Source organism: Carassius auratus, chromosome 6 (genome assembly GCF_003368295.1).
Source record: "Carassius auratus strain Wakin chromosome 6, ASM336829v1, whole genome shotgun sequence".
Lineage (NCBI taxonomy): Eukaryota > Metazoa > Chordata > Actinopteri > Cypriniformes > Cyprinidae > Carassius > Carassius auratus.
In genome coordinates this window covers 955,998-980,861 of record NC_039248.1, presented here as the reverse complement: position 1 = coordinate 980,861, position 24,864 = coordinate 955,998, and the positions used below count along the sequence as shown (strand labels likewise).

Genomic DNA, 24,864 nt, shown 5'->3' with positions numbered 1-24,864 from the left:
TTTTTTTTTTTTTTTTCAAGGATTTTGGGGTCTCTTTCTGCTTCCCAAGGCTGCTAAAAAAAAAAAAATACTATTATGGAATATTACAATTTACAATATTGGTTTTCTATTTGAATATCTCTTCAAATGTAATTGATTTCAGTGTCACATGATCTTCATAAATCATACTAATAGGCAGATTTACTGATCAAGAAACATTTCTGATTATTAACATTCTGCTTAAATAAATAAATACATGAATAAAAATCTTTTTAAACAGTATGTCACCAATTACTTAATATTATATTTCATAAAATGAAATAAGCCTGCAGATCTGATGTTCTATGAAATTAAAGATGCGATGTGTGTTTTACGAACTTACAATCAAAATGTTTTAATTTGGAAGACATAATATTAACAACAACTATTAAGCAGTGCCTTGTAAAAGAAAATAAGGCAAAAAAAAAAAAATAATATTATACATAAATAGTAAAAATATTAAAGATTACTGCTTTAGAATCTATGCAGTATTTTTATTTTTATTTGTATTATTATTATTATTTATTTAATCAATGCAGCGTCAGATTAAAGCAGAACACAGATTCACATTCTGTGCATATAAAACACTTCACTATTGTCTCGACAATCAGTGTCTTATTTTCTATGCATGGGGATCCACACATTGAGTTAAATAGCTTCCTCGCGATTGATTGTGTAAATATATTCACCTCAGCTTGTCATGCAAAGCCTTGGCACTGTAAAGACAAGTCAATTATTTCACACGGAGAAATGTTCCTAATTATATCAATTAATAAGAAGTGATTCACAGACGAAACCAATTCATGGTCTGGATCTGGATGACTGGCAACCTGTGCAATAATAAAAATAAAAAAAACATCCCTGCAATCTCAGTGATAGACAGTGATCTACAAATATTGTTTAAATAATCACTGAATTAAAACATCTTCACATGCAAAACACAGGGCTCCTATTATACGCTACAACAAATCATCTCAATACTAAACTAAACCGATGCAGAACGTGCAGTGTGTGTGTGTGTGTGTGTGTGTGCGTGTGTGTGTGTGTGTGACAGCTGCAGTATGTTGGGCTTGTAAAGGGTCACTACGCTCTGGAATACCTGTCAGATCACACACAACCCAAGCAGTCGAGTGACTCCAAGAGGAATAGGATGAAATCATAATAAAGGGAAATCCTGGGAAGTGTGTGTGTGTGTGTTTGGGGTCTTTGGAGATAAGGAGGTGTGTGTGGGCTACGTTTGACATGCTGAACAGAAGCAGCACCTTGACTCTCAGAACACAGCAAACACACAGCACTACAAACACACCCTGACACCCGAAGAAAACTGCAACAATGTGTCACACGGCTGCAAACGCTTCTGTGGCCGAGCGTGTGTGTGTGTGTGTGTGTGTGTGTGTTAGGAAACTCTCTGCGCGAGAAATTAAAGATTGAAAATGCTAACGTGTGTAACTGTTGTTTTCTTTCTACTCTGACATTTTGTATTACCAATAAAACAATACCAATTTCACTCACTAAATAACTGTACTGATGAGTATATATCCATTCCTAAACATACAGGCATTATATAAAATGATTTACAGTGAATCCAAAAAGTATTCAGTCACTTGAGTCATGCTTAAAAATGATGTCACTGTACTCAATACAAAAAAATTTATTTTACTATTTTTTACTAAATGCTATTTCAGTTTTCATACTTTAAAAATCACATTTAATTCAATGATACAATTAATTTTCAAATGTAATAATGATTTTGAGTGCATTGTATTCCAATGTACACTGTATAGTGAAAATCACTAGCAATTTTTAAATTAAAAATAATTTTAATATAATTTTATATGTGCACAATGTAAAACACAAACAAACAAGTTAGAAGTGCTAATGCATTTTTGGAGTAGGTTTTAAAAGAAAATACTATGTCAGTCTTTTTACTTTTAAATTTCACTTTTAATTCAATGCATTACCAATTCTTCATAATTATTTGTGCAGTTTACAAGAGATTTCTGAGTGAAAATAGTTTAAAAACATAGTTTTATTTTTATCTATAGGCTATTTATTGTAAAGAAATGCATGAATGCATCAGTTGATATATTCTGACATCTATTACAATGACATTTCAGCATTTTAAGTGTCCGAATACTTTCTGCTGGACAAAATCAGACTCAGCAGCTCAAGTAAGAACTGGACGGAGCTGTCGGAGTGTGTGTGTGTGTAATCAGCGTTTCCATCTGACGAGATCTTGAGTAATTAGAGCCGAGAGAGTTCAGATGAAAGTGTATCAGTGTGTGTCGTCCTGTTCTCCAGACACACATGCTGGATCTGCTCGTCTTAGAAAGCGCGGTGGCTTTATTACGGTCTCCTCGCTGAAGACGGCAGATAAACATTCTCTTGAACGTGTGTGAGAAGAGACGAGCTACTGTGCAGCTCTCTGCCTTAAAACACTTCAAATATTTAGCAAACACATTCACAGTGCATGCTGGGAAAGGCGCGGATGAGTCTCGTCTGAGCCGCCGTTATAAATCACCTCATCAGAGAATGAAATTAACACCGATTCTTGCAGGCAATTTCTCAATTTCCAATGCTAATTATGCTTTTCTCTTTACTTTTAAATTCCGTACCACCTGTTTGGGGAAAGACATCTTAGTCGGCAGAGATGGATTTAATCACAATTTTAATTAACCGCCGTGTACACGAGGAAAAGCGGCAATTATATTGCAGATGAATGATGATTTTTCCACATTAAATTGTTTTGTTTCTTGGTTATGTTGATTGCATAAATACCGTCAGAGAACAGTTTTTATGTACTGCAATTTACTAATTGTTTTGCACTGCACAAAAAATCAAAAACAAGTCTTAGACTGACTGACTGACTTTATCTGTTTGCAAATTGTTTAATTGGGTTAACTCTGTGTGTGCCGCAGTGGATCTGCTGTCTGGAAACACCACCGGCTGTGTTCTTCAGGATTGAACAGGTTTCTCTTCTTTTATTAGTGTGACTGTGATCGACACGGACACACGCTCTGCGTCTGAGCTTTAGACTCGTCTAAGCTGAAGTAATGTGACTCTTGAAGTGGTTAATGTTCAGGTGAGCTGCACCTGAGACGAAACACACACGTGAGAGATGAATAAAAGTGTAATACAGCCACACACGAAGCCGTTTCTCTCTCTCCTCTTTCCTCCTCTTGGAGGATTTGAAGCATTTTCACGATGAACTTGCCGAGTATTTGGGCTTTGTAGTGTGCCAGAGACAGAACTGGAGCAGATATTCACTAAAACGTTCAACACTTCAGGACTTATATCTATGCTCTCTGAAGCTGAACTCAACAATATTCCAGAAAATACTTGCGCAGTATTTCCATGTCAAACACAAACCTTTTCATCTTTCATTGAGCCAAAGAGACCTAACAGAAGCTCTCTGCTGTAATGCAATACAAAGGTAAGCGCTATGCATTGTGTGTGTGTGTGTGTGTGTGTGTTTGTGTTTTGTCAAGACAGATGAAATACCTGACAGTAAATATCCACACACACACACACACTAAAAACTATGTTAACCATTGGAGCCAATATCTAAATCTCATAAACTGTTCTGTATATTGATTGTACAGTGCTGCAGAATTAAAATCTAAAGATGCCATAAATAATAATTTCCCACTAAACATTCCCCACTGTTTCATCTTCATAACTATATTATTTAAATTAAGAGGATTGTACTGTACATATAAAAATAAATTATTTCCAGCATCATTCCTCCAGTCTTCAGTGTCACATGATCATCAGAAATCATGAAAATATGATGATTTACTGCTCGAGAAACATTTCTGATTATTATCAGTGTTGAACACAGTTGTGCTGCACAATATTTTTGTGGAAACGGTGAATCATTTTATTTGTCAGGATTCACAGATTAATAGAAAGTTGAAAAGAACAGCATTTATTTGAAATAGAAATATTTTGCAAGTTCAAAAACTTTTGATCAATTGAATGCGTCCTTGATGAAAACTGAATTTTGGCTCCAAATGATAAACTCAGTAACCCCTGAAACACACACGACACATGAATCAAACCACAGTCACACACTCTCTCACGACCCGGTGTGAAATGAAAGTAAACCTCTTTATAGAGACACAGAACGAAGTGTGCGTGTTCTTCAGTTTACACCCAGCGACCTGACGTGTGTGCAGCTCTCACACCTCTGAACACACACGCTGACCCCAAACACCCGCACACACACACACACACACACACACACACACTCTGTCTGTCTGTCTCTCTGCTGTCAGCTTCTCGTAGCTTGACTGAGTTGATTTGATGCAAATACCTCCAGGGCCGAGTCCTGCGACTGATGAACACTTACGTCAAGTCGATTTGGCACCGTCGGGAAAAGGTAACCTCTGCGTCGGACAGGGAACTCACACACACACACACACACACACACACACACACACACACACACACAAGGTTAAAAAGACTGTGTGTATGTGTGTGTGTGTGTGTGTGTGTGTGTGTGTGTGTGCTAATTGCAAACGAGACTGTCTGCTATTGTAACAGAACTGCCCACTCCTCTCAGAAAAGGCAGAGATGAATATTTCATGACTTTAATTACTGAGAGAAACGCTTTCACCGGCCGTCCCTTCACTAATCGTGAGCACTGATAACGTTTGTGAAGTGTGACTGCTCCAAGCAGAGCTAAAGACACTCAGAAACACCAATAACTTACACAAACCATCAAATCTCAGCGTCAGCGAGCGTTTCATTCACACAGGAAAGAAAAGGCACAAATACGGCTCAACTGTTTCTAGAGATCAAGCCGATCATCTGACGCTCCTCCTGTCAGAAACAGAGAAGCTTCACATTTCCACACAAGCAAGAGATCGAAGCTCAAACATTTCTCATCAAACACCGAATGAACTGCAACCCGTCTTCATTTTATAGCTCGTCTGAGTTCATTACACCAGGTGTGAGTTATAAAGCATTAACAGTGCAGGTTAACTTCTGTGATGCACCGAGCGACTGAAAGCACACACACACACACACACACACACACACACACGCAGGGGCAGGTGAAGTGCAGCCGCGGGGCTCGTCCTGTGGAAAGGCTGAGGACACGCTGTCTGTATGATTAGCTCAGCTCTACCTGAGGAGGTGTTTGTTTGACGTGTGTGTGTGACAGCGGCGAGACGCTGAAGAACGAGGCTTTATCTGCAGTCAGAGTCCATTAACCACAACACACACGCCAGCCTTCTGGACGAGGGAAACCAGTGTGTGTGTGTGTGTGTGTGTCTCCTTGGCACACTTTTACCTAAGGTTAAAGCAACAACCCAACACGGCAATTTCAACAATTTCCTGATCCGAGCTGATGGTGAGATGATTAAAACACTAAATACAGAACCGACGTCAAAATCTCACACATCAAACATCTCACACACACGGACTTCTGCTTTTCTGAAGACTCAGAAACACATGAGGGCTGATATGATGGTTTAATCATCTTCAACTCTGCTATGAAAATAAATGAACTGAAATATGGAGGAGTGTGTGTGTGTGTGTGTGTGTGTTGGGTTCCTGATGTCATGATCAGATATCTTCACATCTCTTATTGATTGCCTGACCTTGCCAGAAGAAAACCGACAATCATCAAAGAGAGAACAGCCTGTGTGTGTGTGTGTGTGTGTGTGTGTCTGTGTGTGTGTGTGTGTGATGTCTGTGTATGTGTGTGTGAGATGTCTGTGTGTGTGTGTGTGTGTGTGTGTGTGTGTGTGATGTCTTTATACAGTCAATTCTTGAAAGAGAGAGTTTATGTAAGGAATATATACTATATTTGTGGATGTAAACGAGGCAAATCTATCTATCTATCTATCTATCTATCTATCTATCTATATAAACAAATAAATTGATATATAACAAACAAATGAATTAATTCATTATTTAAATATTATTATTATAGAAATGTAACATGTTAAATATATGCATATACATATTTAAAACCTCTGAGGGCAATTTGTGAGACTAATTTTTTAAATATCACAAATATCAGACTCTTGAAATCATCTTTGGAGAATGAATGATGCAAATGTTATCCGTTTCTTTATCTGGATCTTTCTTTCTTCTCCAGAAGGCTAATTTATACAGCTCGGCACGGCAGCGTGTCCAGATGACGACACGCGTGTTTCACACCTGAGCAGCACACGGGTGCCAGTCACACCAGCACTCCTCTCGCAAATGAACATGTTGACACCTGAGATGCTGTTTTTTTCTTTTTCATGCAAAATCTTCCACACATTATTATGACGCACAAACAGAGACAATGGGAGATGGATCGCGTGTCTGAGATCTGAAATGAGCCGTGATATTTCTCCAGGAGCTTCGAGTCTGATGCATCACACGATACGTGGAAACCAGAAGCACACGCGAACACACGGCCGACCGGAGCGATGGACGGACAGAGAGCTTCATATGACGTGTGTCTGTAGGGTATAGTGTTGTCCAGGCTCCAAACTGAAGGTAAAACTGGCTTTGGTGCCCAAATAAAACAGCGATCACTTGTCTGTTAGCTTGTAGGTTTATTAGAAACTGTGAAACTGCAGATGCAATACTTGAGCGATTCAGATCTACAGCTTCAGCTTGGATGCACGCTTTCTCCACATTAAACCAGCACAACTAAAAAATAAGCATGTGAACTATGAAGTTATGTCACTCCCACACACACTGGACATTAAACAAACACTTCACGATCAACACAGTCGAAAGAAACTTCATCCAGCAAAAAAACCTGAGCTCACAGAGAAACTGTGAGGGTTAGACTGACCAGTCAAATACACGACATCACTTCCTCCAAAATGAGCACAGTTTCAGCATCTACATCGGACTACAATGAAAGAACAATCACCAGAGAGATCTGTTTAATATCCTTTTAGACAACACAGAGATGAAATATCGCTATCTAAACAGAAGAAAGCACTCAGCTACGTCTCAAACTGTGTTAGGATTTCCCAAGGCATTGCTCTTGATATAAACTCAAACACTTCTCATCAGATTCTCCAAATATCAAATGATCTGAGCTGCATTTTATAGCTGTATGTTGTTACTGTACTGTTAGGAGATAATATCCATACACACCTGAAGAAGCTTACATATGTTCAGCAGCACAGAAAAGAGAAATCACAGACAACAATTAACAACATTAACAACAACAAAGACTTTTTCTGAAGTATCCTGCATGTAAGTCATTCTTTTTATCAGTGTGTGCAGAATCGAACCAGTGACACTGGCGTTGCGAGCACGATGCTCTGACAGCAGACGGTAAAGGTTTAGCAAACTTCTTTAGTGAGCTAACTCTCTCTCACGGAGTCCAAAGGTGTTTGCTGAAGTAAACGGGGATAAATCCAGCCGTCTGATAATCTCTCGGCTGAAGTTCTGAAGGAGAAAAGAGTTTGTGGGATTCTCTCTGAGAGAATAAATAATCTGCTCCAATCCAGATCAACACCTTCAGTGTGTGCACAAGATCTGCATGTGCATCCTCTTCATGTCTGAATATATATATATATATATATAAAAAAAAAATGTTTAGAAAAAAAACAGCTGCCCAGCAACATAAAAAAATGTTACTAAATATACAAATAAACAAAAATACTGACATGTGTAATATAATTTTATATAAACTAAACACAACAAAATATTATTATTATTTTTATTTTTTTTTATTATTTTTTTTTTATTATTATTTATTTATTATCAGCCATCTATTAAATAATTTCCCATGCTCAGTAAGTCCAGCTCTATGGACTGCACATGTGAGATCCAGCTGTAGAAACAAACAAAAAATGCCTTGACAAATGCACTTACAGTCTGATTTCTGCAGGCTTGCTAAACTAAAGATCATGCCAAAAATTAAATGATCTAAACACACACACACACACACACCTGTTCCAAACTATTCTTGCGTCTTAAAGCAGCCGTGGCTCACACAGATGATTTTCTCTTAAGTGTGAAAGTGTGCAGCCATGAATAGAGCAAACATGTCGCTGCGTAACACTATCTCTCTGTGTGTGTGTGTGTGTGTGTGTGAGTGTGTGTGTGTGGGTCTATATAAGGGCTGTAACCAGGGGAGGCCCAACAAACATTCACAAACACCTCAGTTATTTTGCTCTCGACACCCACCCTCTTCTGCCTTTATTCTCTGTTTTTTTTTTTTCTCTCTCTCTTCTGTCGCTCTTCCCCCTTTTTATGCGCGCCTTTCTGAAGCTGAATGCAAATGCTGCATGCTGGCAGAGAGAGAGAGAGAGAGAGAGAGAGGGCTGGGTTGTGATTAAGGAGAAAGGGCCGTGTTCTTTGTTCGGCCCTCGGGGGATGTTTACCGGTGGAGACGCGGTGGATGTGATATGAAAGGCAGTCGGGTCAGCGCTGATGTGAGTGAAAGTGAAGTCACACCTAAGGCATTTCCACAGAGCTCTGGGTCTGACTCCCCCTCGCTCCGACAGGCCAAAATATCTTCAGAGACGCGATCGCAGAAGAAACACAACCATAAAATACAACTGGGAGCAGTGCAAAGTGAAATCATGAGTTCGACACCTCAAGGAACTGAAAGGACCTTAAAAATGACATTCAACGGCATATCTTAATGTAGCCGCATGAAATAATTACTCTGACATGAATAAAACCAATGCATTTAGAATCCATGGGATATCCACAGTTTCTTGTGCATGGAGAAATATTTCTGTTTAAAGGATTTATAATGTTTTCAGAGAGATCGTATCGGTGGAAGACCACATTATCAAATTAGATCAAATATTCCATAAACAAACACAAGGGGCGGAGCATGTTTTTGATTGACAGGCGCATCAGTGGGTATATTTTAGGGATGCATATTCAAGAAAAAAAAAAGGTTGAGACAAGAAAACTGGCTAAAAATGCACATTTAAGATTAATCTTAATTAAGGATTTTTTAAATAAAATTATTAAAGGATATTATTTTGATATTAAAGGTTGTTCATTCTGAATTGATTAAATATTGCCATCTCCTTTAAAAATGACACTTGTAACAATTAACAATTAAATGTAACAATTATTCCTTGATGTGTTGTACACAACCCGAGAGATACTTCCACGCATCCGTGCACTGAAGACGTTTCAAGCCAGTGCTAAAATAATCTTGCAAAAAAAATACAAAATCCTGAAATGACAGAGACAGACTAATGCACCACAACCAACTCTGCCCTGAACATGATTAAAAGCAAAAACTGGTGGTTTTTACCCTCAAAGGTCTTCAATTACTGACCCACAACACAGAGTCCCTCTTACACAACATATAAAGAGCATAGATAATATAATCAAGTACAAATCACACACACGAGAGTGCAAAAACGAGCTCAGAAATGTCTCAGGAGACCAACGCCATCCTCCTCTTCCTCTAAAACTCTCTCTTCGCTCGTCGCGGTGTAACCTAAACTCTGAGAAGCTCAGGAGTTTCCCTCCGCGCAGGGGAAGAGAAGGTGCACGCTCACGCTGGGTTCACCTGAAGCACATGTGAATGACAATCAGCTGTGAGCGGCCCCGCTCCTCCCAAACACAGGAGGCAGAGGAGGGGCCGTGCGGCATAATGGGGGCGCAGAAACAGTTTAGACGGGGCGGAATCTGCCATTGTTGGGGATGAAAGAGCCTGAGCGAAAGAATCGTCCCCCTCCTAATTCAGCAACGACGGCTCAGCTGCCATAATCAAACACAGAGGCTTCTCCTCGCCACGCAGGAGCTTTTCCAAACCTGAAATGATGTAATCAATCTGGCTGAATGCACCACGAGGAGCACGTCTTTGTGCTGCAGGAAACCTGTGAAAATCTGCATCTCGGGGCACCCCACGGCCGTCAACTGCTCGGGAGGAAAAGGGCTCTTCCTGTGATTTCAGAGCAGTGAATTTGTGAAAGACTTCCTGTGCATGCACGCACGACAAACAGAAAAGACTTTCCGCGTGACCCCTGACATCAGATCTGCTCCTCGCACACTACAGATATTTTGTAAAAATAGTGCATGAAAAATAAAGGCTCACGAGCCACTCTGATTAACTGCACTGAACATTCACAGACTGCAGAAGCATTTAACACAAGGAGAAAGACAGCAGCGTTCTCTTCTGCGATTCCACAGACAAACTCTTCTCTTCACACATCACAGTCCCTCCACGCTTTGGGTTTGAGCTCATCAGAGAGCCCAAGCAAAATGTTTGCAATGAATCTGACTCAACTAAAAGTTTCCTTTCCTACAGAAAATACAGCACTTTCAAACCGTGCAAAACTGAGCACGAATTAGAGTGATAAAACACCACACTTGCTGGATTTGATTATCTTCATATAATATGCAAAAACATATCTAGAGGGTGCATGTAAAAAAAAAAAAAATATATGGTTATCTAATAAATATATTTTTGGAAGCATGCACCAATGGTAAATGTCTTAGCACACCTGAGTTCACCTGGACACGCTGAATCCATCAGGTGTGTGAGAACATTAACACATTTCTCTGAGCTCAAATCTACAGTCTTCCAGAATCACTGAATATTTCATCTGTGTCCTCATTTTAAAACGACTGTCACTTCATATCAAGATGCTTTTTTTTTTTTTTTTTTTTCACTGGTGCATTTTTATTTTCTACCCAAACAATTAATTTAGCATTTTCATGCACACATAAACGCGCTCACGAGCTCCACAAATAATAAACACAAAACTGACATTGCATATGAATATTTCAGTACCGTTATTTTTATGCAAATCACTCACACGTTGTATTTAAAACGCACATGCATGGACTCTAACACAGCATTTCATTAGATTTTATGAAATGCATTATTAGTCAAACCCAAAAGTAGTGGGAGGACAGAATTACGCCTTTTTAAACTTTAGTGCTAGAAGACACTCGTGAGGGTGAAAAGACTCTCGTACTCGTATTGATTTTTAGCGGATCGATATGAAACATTTCATAAAGGAAAGAGGAAGATGGAACTGATCTGCTCTCAGCGTTTAATCCTCGTGAAGCAGAAGAATTAAAAACTCAACCGTGCGCGCGGCATCCGAACCAACAAACCCAGCACTCGGGCACAATTAAAACAACAAAACCCAGCACAATTTCAGAGCAAACCTGACCCATCGCCTGGTGTGTTTAGTTCATATAAAACACTATAGTGTGTATGTGCGTGTAAAACGCCAGAACAGCTCCCCTTAAAATGCAAAACACTGTTCTAAAACACCCTTGAAAGCAGCACAAGTTTCTAAAATCAAATCTTCTGTTCTTCGTAATCAGCAGGCGCGCTGCATTAATGCAAAACTGTGTTTCCCAGACACTTGTGTGACATTGCGACTAACAGAGCTCCACACAAAAACACAACAAGCACGAGCACCTCTCATTCATGCATCTGAGAATGAATGAAATACTGCACTGGGACTGTCCAGTCGGTGTCTCTGAGCGGTCAGCAGCGTCTTAAACAAACGAATCCACGGGAAACTAACGTGTTCACAGCGCGTTTGACGCTCTTGAGAATCACGCACAACTTTAATTTCCAAACTTGCGCGAAAATACAGAAAGGAGAAGCTCCGCTACATGGCCTTTATTTACATCGCGCCTGTTCAGTCCGATTTCTACTTGTGCTCTTCTAAACGTGCTCCCAGCTGGACTCTGATCTGTCCGGTCTCCTCTCTCTGCGTCCCGCGTCACGCCGCCGTTTACGCACCGCACCAGGACACTTTCCCAAGCCGCTCTTACCGTTTTTCCTCCGCGGGTTGGCTTGTTTTCGCCTCTTACACCGGGGGCCATCCGCCATGATCAGCTCCCGCATTGATAAACGTGGATCAGATGGCAGTTTGCATGGACTCAGACCCGAGCAAACACAGCAGCAGGGTGAACCGCTCCCTCTGGCATCCCATCAGCCCGAGCACACAACAGAGAAACACAGAAAAACACCGACATGAGTGAAAGAGACAGATCATCCGCTGTCCATGCATCTGATCAGGGGAGACTGCACGGGAGACGCATGCATTATGACTTTTAGACATCTACAGAAGCAGCTTCACAGTGCATGTGTGTCCCGAGAAGAGAAATAACAGCTAGTCTCAAAGAACAGAGGCTGGATTTACATTTGACATGTTTCGTGTCTATAAAGACACTTTAATAGCTGGTTGTTTTTTATTTGTCTAATGCATTTTTGGGAGAGCTTCCAATTAGCTATAGATCACCGAATTTTTTCTGTAGTTTGTTTTAAGACATAATCGTGAAATAATAAAATGAGAAAACATTACTTAACGCATTAGGTATAATGAGCATCAACATTTAAATAGCTTATTATCTGGAATAAACCACACGTGTATCTGAGATATATTGCTTTTTTTTTTTCCTTTGACTTTCTGAGTGTTTGAGATCTTCAAGTATTAGCGAAGACGCAGTATTTGAACACTTTGAAAATATTTGATCTTTATAATATGTATCTGCATGTTTGAATAAATAAATACACAGTGTTTGATAATGAAATAAAACGCATACAGATATAATAATTCATGATTAAAAATGAATAAATACCTTTACTTTGCATTATTATTTTCTGAGCAAACTTTATATATATATATATATATAGTGACTGCGTGCTAAAATTGTATTTGTTATAAAAAGCTCAATAAAATCGATGTATTTACAGCTGAATTTGTAGCGATGTGGCATGATTGTCTCTATCACTGACCTCACGCATTGCAACATTACAGAAAAAAAAAAAAAAATGTTTGCATTTAAAAAATGGTTATTGGAAGCAAACACAGCGTTGGTTTCTTTTCTAAAATAAACCGTCGGTTTCGAATAAGTTGGTGCCCTCGCTCAGCGCACCTGCACAGGTAAACGTGAAGGTGAGAGGAAAAAAACACATACACCTTTGTGTTTGACTTTATCTAAGAGCATCCTGATTCCAGCAGCGAGAAAGCGGCTTTATCTCGCATTAGGACTATTTTAAAGATGCCGCTCGGTAAAAGAGTGTGTCTTACCTTGTGGTCTCGGCTGCAGGAGTGTGTGTTGTGTGTGTTATAGTGTCTGGGTCCAGAATAAAGCCTGAGAAACAGAGGCGCGTTATTCCTGACTGATCCTCTCACACACTCCAGGACTCAAACCTGCGCTCGGACTGACGCGCTCACACGCCTCGAATGACACTGTTTTCCTCCTTTCTTTTCGAGAGAGAGAGAGAAACACACGCCACCTATCAGCACAGGGAGGGATAATAGAGCCAAACGTGTGTGTGTTATGAGCGCGCACACACACACACATGCAGAGAGAGAGAGCATCAGGCACCTTTATAGCGAAGACATGAATAACGTTTGAAGAAAGTTCAGGAACGGTTACGCTCCCTGTCTTCAGCGCCGGCGACAAACACGACTGTAGGAGAAATAAAGGAGGGAGCAATCATAAAGACGAATCTGAGGAGGAGAAGCGGGGAGCGCGCGCGCGCTCCTGTGACAGGTGAGTCTGCAGGTGCACAGGTGAGAACGCGGATCTCAGACTTAAAAAAAAATACACTTAAGGCAGGCAATGCAGCGCAATGGGGTTTTAGTGCATGTCATGATCTTTTTTCAGAATTCTCAGTCCAAAAAAAATAAAAAAAAAAATAAATGTTTTTTCGACTAGATTTCTGAGGGATTCCGACGCATTTCAGGGCGTGAACGAGCTCCCCGTCTCTCTCTCTCTCTCTCTCTCTCTCTGCATTCTTTCACTGTTATTGTTACTTGTCTTCTACTGTGTTTTACGCGTTAGTGCTGAAGTCTTCAGAGGACGACGGCGCTTTATGTGAAGACACTTTCTGTTCTCTCAGTATTTGTGAGGATAATGAAGACATCAGTCTCCTGCCATCTGCACTGATTGATGCTTTTGTTCAGCATCAGACTCCTGCGATCTTCAATCTGTCAGGTATGTATTTGTGCACTAAAAAATAAAATACAAATACAAATGATTTAATAATGATGATGATTATTGTTATTATATTATAATATGTCATATTGTATTAAATTGTGAGGGTGTGCTCTCTGCTGTATCCCTGTGGGGTGAGTGACACAAATCAGTCACACAATAATGAATCAATCAGTTAGACTGTGATTTCTACTTGATTTGATGTCCACTGATATAATCAGGTTGATTCAATCAAATTAAATCATATTTTTGGCTAAAAACTAAATCAGCTTATTTGTATGCCATCACATAAAGCATTTTTTGACAATTATATTCTGTCTATCTGTCTATCTATCTATCTATCTATCTATCTATCTATCTATCTATCTATCTATCTATCTATCTATCTATCTATCATTTGCACATGTATGTTGTTCTTTGCATCTGTTTATAAGCAGTATTTGACATGTTGTTAAGTGTTGTGTGAGACAGACAGTGACTCTCCTGGTTCATGAATGTGTTCATTTAGTGGAGGAGACAGACGCCCCCTCTCTGCGCTCGCTCTTGTTACACCCTCTCCTTCAGTTCTGCCCTGTCACACGTTCAGCTCGAGAACATTGTGCATCTAAAGGATTTTTGGGGGGGGGGGGGGGGGTTTCTCTGAATGATCATTGCCAGTGGTGCATTTTAACTTATAATTATAATGTACTTATTATTGTAAATGAAAAATGTATCATTCAAGCAAATCCCTGTAAAATGAGTAACGATAAGGATACGAGAAAACTGAATATGACAGTATGCATTTAAAAATAATTCATACAAATAATTAAAATGAACGGCAGCAGTTTGGATTTTAAAACATGTTAATTTATTATTTTTATTTTGGGGGGGAAAAATACAAGTGCACTGTAAAAAAAAAAAAAAAAAAACACTTGGATATTTCACATGTAACCAATGCATTATTTGCTATTTCTTTGAAATAATCTGTGAAATTTACTAGCAAATTCTAAGTGAAAAGATTTTCTACATATATCAGTATATATCAGTATACATGTCATTTTCCTGTATGAACTGCTGGGGTCCCTGTCCTGTGTTGCTAGTTAATTTTGGTAGTCAATTTAAAGCACACTGCGTCACACACAACAGTGTATTTCATTATCATAATTATCACATCTTCATGTGTGTGTGTACATCGCCAGCCAAAAAGCCCGTCCGACTCTTCACAGATCCACCTCTGTGCAAACACAGCATGCACATGCATTACATGCGGTAGTGATTTCTCATCTGTACTTATTAATTATGCATTTACCCAACAAACCTGTTCCATTCACAGATGCATTTTAATGTGAGTGACAGCTGTACAGGCCGAGCGTATCTCACACGCACAGACAAAAGAAAAGAAAAGGAGAAGCACGGCAGATTGATGGACAGTTATAGTGCAGAGTTAGCAGAGAGAGTGATCTCAAAGTCTCTCAAACATATAAACTGAGCTGTTGTCTACTGTATACAGGAGCACGCTGGGCTACCGACTGCGCAGATACAGATGCCGTATGCATCAAATAGCTATTGATTTTCACACGTAGCACTTGTTCTGTGCAGAGGAAGGACTCTGAACACTAGTGATCTGATTATTAGCAGACTCTCTTCATTTGCACACATCGAACGAGAGACGCTCGGCGAAGAGAGATGATTCTGAGCATCTCTCGGTAAAGAGGTCAGGTCTCCAGTGAGGATGGAGTAGCAGTGCGACGACATATTTTTAACTATTTTGATGCTCTGGCTTTTTGAGACAGAGAAGGAAACAGAAAACATTCATGATTAATTCTGACATTAACAGAGTTCACAGAGCGAGAGAAAAAGAGAGAGCGAGAGAAAGGTAAAGGTCTGTTAAAATAGGAAACTCTGCCTACAGAAACAGCTTATTGTTTCTGTGGAATTAATAATTGACGGTTGTTAAATGAATAATTTATCACAAACTGGAATAATTGTTGTATCTCTAATCTCGACGCACATTTGCATAAGAATCTTGTAAAAAACTGCCTCTATGTACTCTATAAACTTCGAAGGGGTGTGAAATTTAATTTATCCTATTCAATAAAACGTGAGTTTCTCCTGCAGGATTCGGCCCTCTTGAGGAAGTGTACGCCGGATCAGAGACGTGTGTGTGTGTGCATGTACGTGTGTGTACGTGTGTGTGTACGTGTGTGTGAGTGATTCTTCACATTTTTCTGTTTCTATTCCAAAATCCGCTGTGAGGAAGAGCATATGGCTTTACATTAGATACGACAAATGATTCACAATCAAATGCAATGTCAAATGTCATAATATGTGATGAGTAAACAATATAAAAGTGCATTATAAAACAGATCCTCCCACTCCTGGATGCTGATTGGTCAATTACTCATCAGTCATTCAAAAATACACAATATAACAGCATGAAACCAATTGGATGCCTCGTCTTATATTTGCATAAATACTGAATAAATTGGAATCTGAGTAAATATTTGTGCCCTTAATAATCTATTAAGAACTGTCAAGTATAAATGCAATAAAGTGATGAACTGTGAATATGTGTGAGGTGTCTGTCTGTCTTTCTCTCCGGTCACGTTCAGACAGATAGTGTTCAGATCTCTGTCGATGATGAGCAAATCAACAAATATTTCTATTCAAACGTGTGACGCACCCCCCCCCCCCCCCCCCCCCATCTCTTAACCAGGCGGGAGAGTTGATTGTGTTTGATCCGGCCTTGTGTTGAAGTAAAAGAGCATCTTATACAATTGACGGCTACAATTAGCTGCCGATCAGAGCAGCGGAGGACAACACTTACTCTCGCATTTACATGTCAGTTTGTTGAATAAAAAAAGCCGTAGGATTTTCCTTTTCTGTGTTTGCTGTATAATGTGTGCAGATTTGAGAAAGAGGAGGAACGCGGAGATGCTCATTAACATGTGAAAAGAGGCAATCAGGGGCCACTGCTGAGACTATTGTCCACACTCAACCAGAGAGAGAGAGAGAGAGAGAGAGAGAGAGAGAGAGACAGAGAGAGAGAGAGTATTATAGGGCATCTCTTTTTCTCTCTCTCACACACACACATACACACACGTTTCCTCTTTGGAGGACTGTTACATACTCCAGCAAACATTTATTTAATTTATTTATTTATTTATTATTTTTTATTATTGCATGTTGCTGTTACCTGAGAAATTCAACAAATGGGCATCCTGAGAAAATCACACCTGTCTCTATGAAGCACATTCAGCACGTTAGCGTTCTTGAGCTGCAGCTAAACAGTCCATTTCCTTCAATTATTATTATTATTATTATTATTATTATTATTTGTTTTCACAAACTAAAACATAAAATAATACGTTTCCTTATGGCATCAGGCTGCCACACCGTAATAATGTCTTAGTTCTAATAATTGGGATGTTTCTTTTATTTGATCAGTTTATCCTCCATCGTTTGCTGACATGTCTTGGAGAGTGAAGAAGTGGAGATCGGCAGAAGTTAATACTCTTTCATTTCACACCTGCATTGTGGGAATATCTGTGTGTATTCACATGATTATTAAAGAGGAAACACACAGAAAAAGGAACCATCAGTTACTGGCTGTCATACAGAGCAGCATGTGTGTGTGTGTGTGTGTGTGTGTGTGTGTGTGTGTGTTTACTGCTCAGTGGAGTTCAACTAAACCCTTGAGCTAGTTTAACCTCTCTCTCTCTCTCTCTCTCTCTCCCTCTCTCTCTCTCTCTCTCTCTCTCTCTCTCTGTAATTGGCCAGAATGTCACATTGTGTTTGGATTTGATCCATCTGAACCACATTTGAAAGATCCTCCCTGTTTTTGTTTAGCATTTACATTAAAATAAATTATTATTATTATTATTATTTTTTTTTTTTTTTGGTATTTATTAATTTTTTATTAGTTTCTTGACATACAAAACAGCATGATTTTTATATTTTTGTTATTATGACAAGTGTTCTTAAGGTGTTTGATTTAGTTAGGCTGTAATGTACAACATTAACTTAATACAAAAACAATACAAGTTTATGAAATGTGGCCATATAAGCAGATAAACACCTTCAGATGTGAGAGACAGACAGACAGAGGGTTGTGTGAGATTTGGCAGTGTATGAGGGACAGATACAGTCAGAGAGAAACAGACAGACAGACAGGAGTGAGTGGGAACAGATGCAGGATGATCGGCTCGAATCCCTAAAACCGTCACAGTTTTCATTGGTTAGAGCTGAACGTCACATGACTCGCCCCCTGCCGACTCACCCTCTCCAGGCTCGGAGTGCTGATTTATTCATTACTCTATAGAGCTGAGACGTGATTGGCTAATTTCCTGCTACTGTACATCTGAGAGGAAGATCAAATCAAACTTTAAAACAAAGGACTTTTTTATTTTTATTAAATTTTTTTACTGTGGGAATTTGCAACTATTCATTTGAAAAACGGACTAGTTTGTGGGCTGAAGTATTGAAGAAGCAGGACAACCAACTAGAAGTGCATTACAATAGTCCAGTCTAGAGGTCATGAATGCATGAATTAGCTTTTCTGCACCAGAAACAGGTAACGTATTTCGTAGCTTAGCAATTTTTGTAAGATGGGAGAATGCTGCTTTTGTAACATAAGAAATATTATTTTCAAAAGAAGAAGTTGCTGTCTAATATAACACCTATATTTTTGACTGTAGAGGAAGTAACAGTACAACCATCTAGTTGCAAACTGTAGTCTACTAGATTCTGTGTACTGTTTTTTTTTTTTTTTTAGTCCAATATATATTTTAAAAATTAAATTATATATATGTATATATATATATATATATATATATATATATATATATATATATATATATATATATATATATATATATATATATATATATATATGCCTTATTTAATAGGAGAAAATCGTTTTTCATCTGATTTTTTTTTATTTTTAACACACTCTGTTAGCTTAGATAATTGAGAAGTTTAATCTGACCTCGTTGAGATATATAGTTGAGTATCATCAGCATAACAGTGGAAACTAATCCCATATTTTCAAATAATATTACCAAGGGGCAACATGTATATTGAAAATAGAAGGGGACCTAGGACGGATCCTTGTGGCACTCCATATTTTACTGATGATAATTGAGATGACTCCCCATTTAAATAAACAAAATGGTACCGATTGGAAAGGTCAACAACTATTAAACAACCTATGAATTTGTTACTTTTTCAATAATCAATTTTACTCGAATGCACATCACAATATAAAAAAACAACAAAACAAACAAAAAAACATTTTGATTTAAAAGATACAACATTTATGGTGGGACATTCAAAACATATGTCTGGATGCTTTTGGCTGTAATTCCAGCTAACCATCATAGGTTTGTTAGGTTCCTATCACAGGAAACATTCTGCATTTTTTGGGATGAGGTTCAGGAAACGAATTTCCCGAACAAAAACTGTGTCTTATGCTCAACACTCTGTCAGCATGATCATGTAAAATAAAAATAACAATGCGTACTAACATCTGAATAATCTAGTCAGTTGTTGGTTGACTAGTCAGTTAGTCATCAGCAGTTCCTCATTTACAGGAACTTTTGTACGTTTGCAACAACTGAATACAGAGAGATCCGAATGGTGAATGTGAAGAGAGCAGGGGAAATTTATGTAATGTTGAAATGTGAACTTCAGCACCTGTTGAACTCAGTGTGTGTGAGAGATTGTTCATACCTGTGAACGTACTTTTCTGTCATGCAATATTTTACCAAGCAAGGCAGGAGGTTTAATGCTTTACATCCTGTGACACACACACACACACTCACACACTGAGATGGTCTTTAAATCTTTCACAGAGAGCTGGTTTATATTTCAGGTGATGCGAGAGGAGGACATCTCATTATCTCCTCATGCTCCTCTAAACACACACACACACACACACACTGACTCCAGCTCTCCATGCTAAAGAGATCAGAGTCTCAGTTCACTGGTTAAAACAAACCTGTAAGTGATTCATCAGAACCGACCCTTATACTGTCTCACCACGACCTCTGACCTTTACGATTAGCCTGCCAGAGGAGCGCGGTTTAACGAACAGTACTCTCTCTCTCGGCTGTCAGATTCAACTAAAGTCGACATTATTAAAGATCCGTGCGCTCGTGAGAAACACACCTTAAGTAACGCGCATTAGAGCCGCGACTGTGGAAAGATCACATTTAACGGACATGAAACCCCGATCCAGTAGAGACTGTGATTGACCATTAAACCGATGTCACATGGTGTCTTTAACTCGTCAATTTGATGTGTGTCAGAGTGTATTCACACTGTGTGAACTCACCGATGTTGTGTTATTGGTAATAAGCACACACACACAAACACACACACACACACACGTTTTTTTTTTATTATACATTTTTTTAACCATACTATAGTAAAGTGTATTATACTGTATTACATTTTATTCAAGTATATTTTTCTAGCGCTTTTTACGATACAAATCATTGCAAAGTAACTTTACAGAATATAACATTTCTACAATATTTAGTATATATATACTGAAGTAAAAACAAACAACAAAAAAAGCTTACTGATAAGTAAACAATTGTAGTATTTTTTATAATATAAATAGACAATAATATGAAAACAGGTGATTTAACTCTGTTTCCTGTGGAAATTACAGATGGCAGTATTAAAGTGACACTGCAAGTTAATCCCTGATTTAGTGATTTAGTGAAGGTTAAGTAGTCTGTGTGTTTAATGAGGTTGTGTCTGACAGGCCTGTGGGGGAGAAGGACGTTTGTCACCAGCGCTGCAGTCGGCCCAGTGCTTCCTCATCTCCACGAGGGGATCGGAGCACTCAGCTTTGTGTGAGTTAGTGTTTGGCCGTCGAGGACGCCAGCTGTAGGTCACAGATAAACTCAGTACCTTCAAACTCCAGCAAAGAAATGAACTTCACTCCCAAAACACAACTCAGACCACTGAGGACGAGGAGAACACACTCTTCAGACTCAAACTTGGACTTTCTATAACACACACACACACACACACACACACACACACTTGCCTCTCTGCTGTCCTTTGTATCTACACAATTACAGATGCACACATACAACCATTTATTGAAACGTACAGGCCATAACAGCATAGCAGTGTTTTTTTTTTTTTTTTTTTACGTTTGTAAATGATTTTTCCATTCATTGTCTCCAAAGGCATTTAAACACACATCCATCTCAGCTTATCTTATAATACTTTTTATTTTAGTTTTTGTAATTTTAGAACATCAACTGAATTAATCTAAACTTAATTAAAATGACAAATGATGCATTGACAACTATAGTAGTTAATGTATATGTATGTATGTAATAAGTATTAATAAAATAATTTAGTAATAATAATAATTCAAATCTAAGTTGTAAATAATACAATGGTTATTTGAGTATGTTTTACTAGAAAATACAATTTCAGTCTTTCATGTTTAATTAAATGTGTTAATTGCATTTATTTATTATTATTTTCAGAGTGTTATAACACTGAACAGAATTATGGTTTATTTTAATGGTGTTGTGGTTTACAACATATGGACAATCTCCTGCATTAACATTAAAGTGATCAAATCATAATAAACTTAATTGCAACTTTTACAATGTAAAACCCTTTCTAAGTCCATACAGACCATTCACTGAAACTTAACGTCTCATAGATCTTAACAGCAACACAGAAGCTTTTCTGAACTGATTTGCCCATTTATTGATTCTGTAGGCATTGTAAAAAAAAAAAAAAAAAAAAAAAAAAAAAAATCAGCATTCATCTGCACATCCTTCCCTAAAGAATTACTGTGTGAACTATACGACTAAAATACGCCTGGATTTGTTCACAGCGGGATGGTTTTCTGGACAGGAGCCACTCACACTAAACATCTCCCCGGCGGAGCCCTAAAGAGTGTGTGATAGAAGAGTGGAAAAGTGTGTGTTTGTCGGTGGTCCCAGTTAGCCGTGTGTTTGGCTGCTGTGACCTCCTGCCTCATAAACTATAATTTCTCACATCACCTCTGAATTACTGCCTGCTGAAACCTCGGCAGGAGCAGACGGCGGTGTTCAGAAAGGCCTGTGCTTATTTCAGGCTTGAGGGCAGAGAACCCCGTTTGGACTCGTCTCTAATTAGAAACATCAGTCCAGAACATTTACAGACACCAGTGAAGAGAAATCCCTGGAGCAGAATCACTCCTGAACGCATACATCACCTGCCCTCCCGCGGTTAAACAGCTCTGCAAGCTGAGCTGATTCAAAGGAGTCAAATGGGGAGGAATCAAATCTTTTGAGATCAGAGTTCTTTGGACAATGTAAATACACTGTAACTTTCAGAACTCAAATCTTCCTCAACAGTCCATGAAGAGCATTATTGACTCTAAACCACAGAAACAGCTTTCTAGATGACTTTTCTAACTTAAGAAAAAAACAAATGATTGATGTTCATCTGTTTTCAAATCATAAAAGTTATTTATTTTTTAAATTTTTTTCAGAAGTCTTTTCTGCTCACAAGGCACCATTTATTTGGTCATAAATACAGTTTATCCAGATTGACTTGATGAGGACAATGGAAGCCATTAAAATCAACAAAAGATTAATACTAAGAATGTGCTATAACAAGTCACAGTTAGTTTAAAGAAAAGAATAAAGGAGCTAGTGTTTTTTTAAGAAAACAAGCAGTTAATAAATGAACAGCGTGCAAGTCTAAAAGTATAGAATTAGAATAGAGACTGCTAGAGTTAGAAGGTCAAATAAAGATGGAAGAGATGTGTTTTTAGCCGATTCTCGAAGATGGCTCAGTGGCTCTGATTGAGTTGGGCAGGTCATTCCACCAGGAGGGAACAGTTAATGTAAACGTCTGTGAAAGTGATTATTTGCCTTTTTGGAATTAACAATAATGCACTATTCACTTGCAGAACACAAGCTTCTAGAGGCACACAAGTCTGATGTAATGACTTTAGGTATTTAACAACCACATTTTTTTGAATGCCAGCTTAACGATTTTAAAACACACCTAGTTATCCAGAAAACAATATAAGTCCACTACAGGAAGCTGAGAAGCTCAAATGTTCTGACCTTTGAGTGTTTCTGGACATATAACTTGAGATTGGTCAGGTTTTCTACAGTGTGAACATCCACCAAGATTCCTATCAGGTTTAAACTAGCTCTTTCCAGCACTACAGGTGCAGACGGATCCGTGTTCATCCAGAATAAACCCTCGTCACACACAGAAGGATCACAGCAAATCTGCGTGTGTGGCAAGTTCAGTCAGAATAAAACACTCACCTTCTTCTCCACCCAGAAACTTGTCTTTTAAGCGATTGCATAATGTCAGAGGAGGGCTTTTATAAATATCTGCGGAGCATCAGTGTGGAGCGCTGTGAAAGTGTGCCAGAGTTAAGCGGCTCTCGTGTTCCTGCGCTCCGAGCGTCTTTGAAATGCAGATTACGAGTCTATCAGCTGTCACCTGTGTGGAGCAGAGAGAGACAGGTTAGATCGCTATCCTCGCTCTGGCAATTACTCCTGATGTCTGTATTGTTCTGTAACACTGGTTTGATCTCTTTATCCCCGCTCTGAATCAGACGTTCGAGGTAAGAACATTCAGCTTCACCTCAGAAAAGAATCAATTTCCAGGAGAAAGCATCAATCTGACACACTCTCTCAGTTTTTACCCAAATACGATTACATAAGAGCCAGCTCGAGGAGACGCAGTTATTCTCTAAGATTAACACTGTTAGCATCTCCTATATTATTCAATGCATCGTTTCATGTGCGTTCGAGGAGATCTGCTCTTAAATATTACCCGGTTAGTAAAGGTTGAGCGGTGAAAAAACATTCAAAGTCACAGTAGGCAGAGCTCTTGCAGATCAGTGTTGGGAAAGTAACTTTTAGAAGTAATGCATTACAATATTGCATTACTCCCTAAAAAAAATTAATGTGGTACATCTAAAGTCATGAAAATTGGATCGTCGCAGTTCAGCAGACACTGGTTAATAAAATGGGATGATATGTTTGAAGGATATTTGTGTAATTTAACATCTAATTTTTGCAGGTTCGCATCATTCTGAGTTTTTTTATTTATTATTATTATTAATTATGAGATATAGTGAATGTGTTTTCGTGGAAGTGAGATGAGTTAAATGCATGCTCATATTTAGTCTAGAACTAGAGTAACATAACAAAACAGTAACTAAATCCCATCAAATGTCATCATTGGCAATGCATTTTAAAGGGATGTTAATCCTTCATGTTAACAGGGCTTTTTTATTCCTCTCTGTAATGCTCTTTGGGAACAATGCACAGCTGTCTTCATTATTAGTATTCCTCCTCCAGACAGGGGTGAAGGGCCAAACCGATCTGCTGTCATTAATAAAGCAGTTTTTGTGTTGTCTCAGCCTCATGTGGCTCACCTGTGGAGCTTGCCTGAATAAAGCCTGGAAAATAACACAATAACAAAAGCTGCAAAAATCATCCATTTGAAATGCATTGGATGACTGTTACACAACTTCTGAAATCAGTGTGCTTATAACTTACCACACTGTAAAAAAAAAATCTGTGACATTTACGGTAAAATACCGGCAGCTGTGGTTGCCAGAACTTCACCGTTGAAAATATGGTAGCAAGATTTTAGGTTTTACAGACTTAACTTATAGGTATAGGTGTTAGACTACTGCTAGGAGTGCTTTCAGTGAGAAAGTGATTTTACTGTTCTTGACTGTTCTTCATATATTTACTTGAGAAGTGAAATGAAAAAAAAGTAAAACGTCTTTGACAGATTAAAAAAAAAAAAGAAAGAAAGTTATTTTTTTTGCTTTAAACTAAAAACAACAACAACAACAAAAAAAAAAACTTCGAATTAAGTATTTATTCTTGTAAATTAAACATTTACATAGACTGGAAAGCAAGACATCACTACTGAGTAAGAAAATAT

General features: G+C 38.5%; 1 protein-coding gene across 5 annotated transcripts in view; it reads right to left on the bottom strand.

Moving 5' to 3' along the window:
* zeb2b (zinc finger E-box binding homeobox 2b) overlaps positions 1-13,250 on the bottom strand; it is a 65,824-nt gene extending 52,574 nt beyond the window's left edge. For all 5 annotated transcript variants that reach the window (XM_026256041.1, XM_026256058.1, XM_026256051.1 and 2 more), the window contains exons 1-2: positions 13,020-13,250; positions 11,758-11,906 (exon numbers count right to left, since the gene is read on the bottom strand). In XM_026256041.1, coding sequence (XP_026111826.1) covers positions 11,758-11,830 — 73 coding nt within the window. In that variant the 5' untranslated portion in view covers positions 11,831-11,906; positions 13,020-13,250. The remainder of the gene's footprint in view (positions 1-11,757; positions 11,907-13,019) is intronic.
* Positions 13,251-24,864: the final 11,614 nt, after the last annotated feature.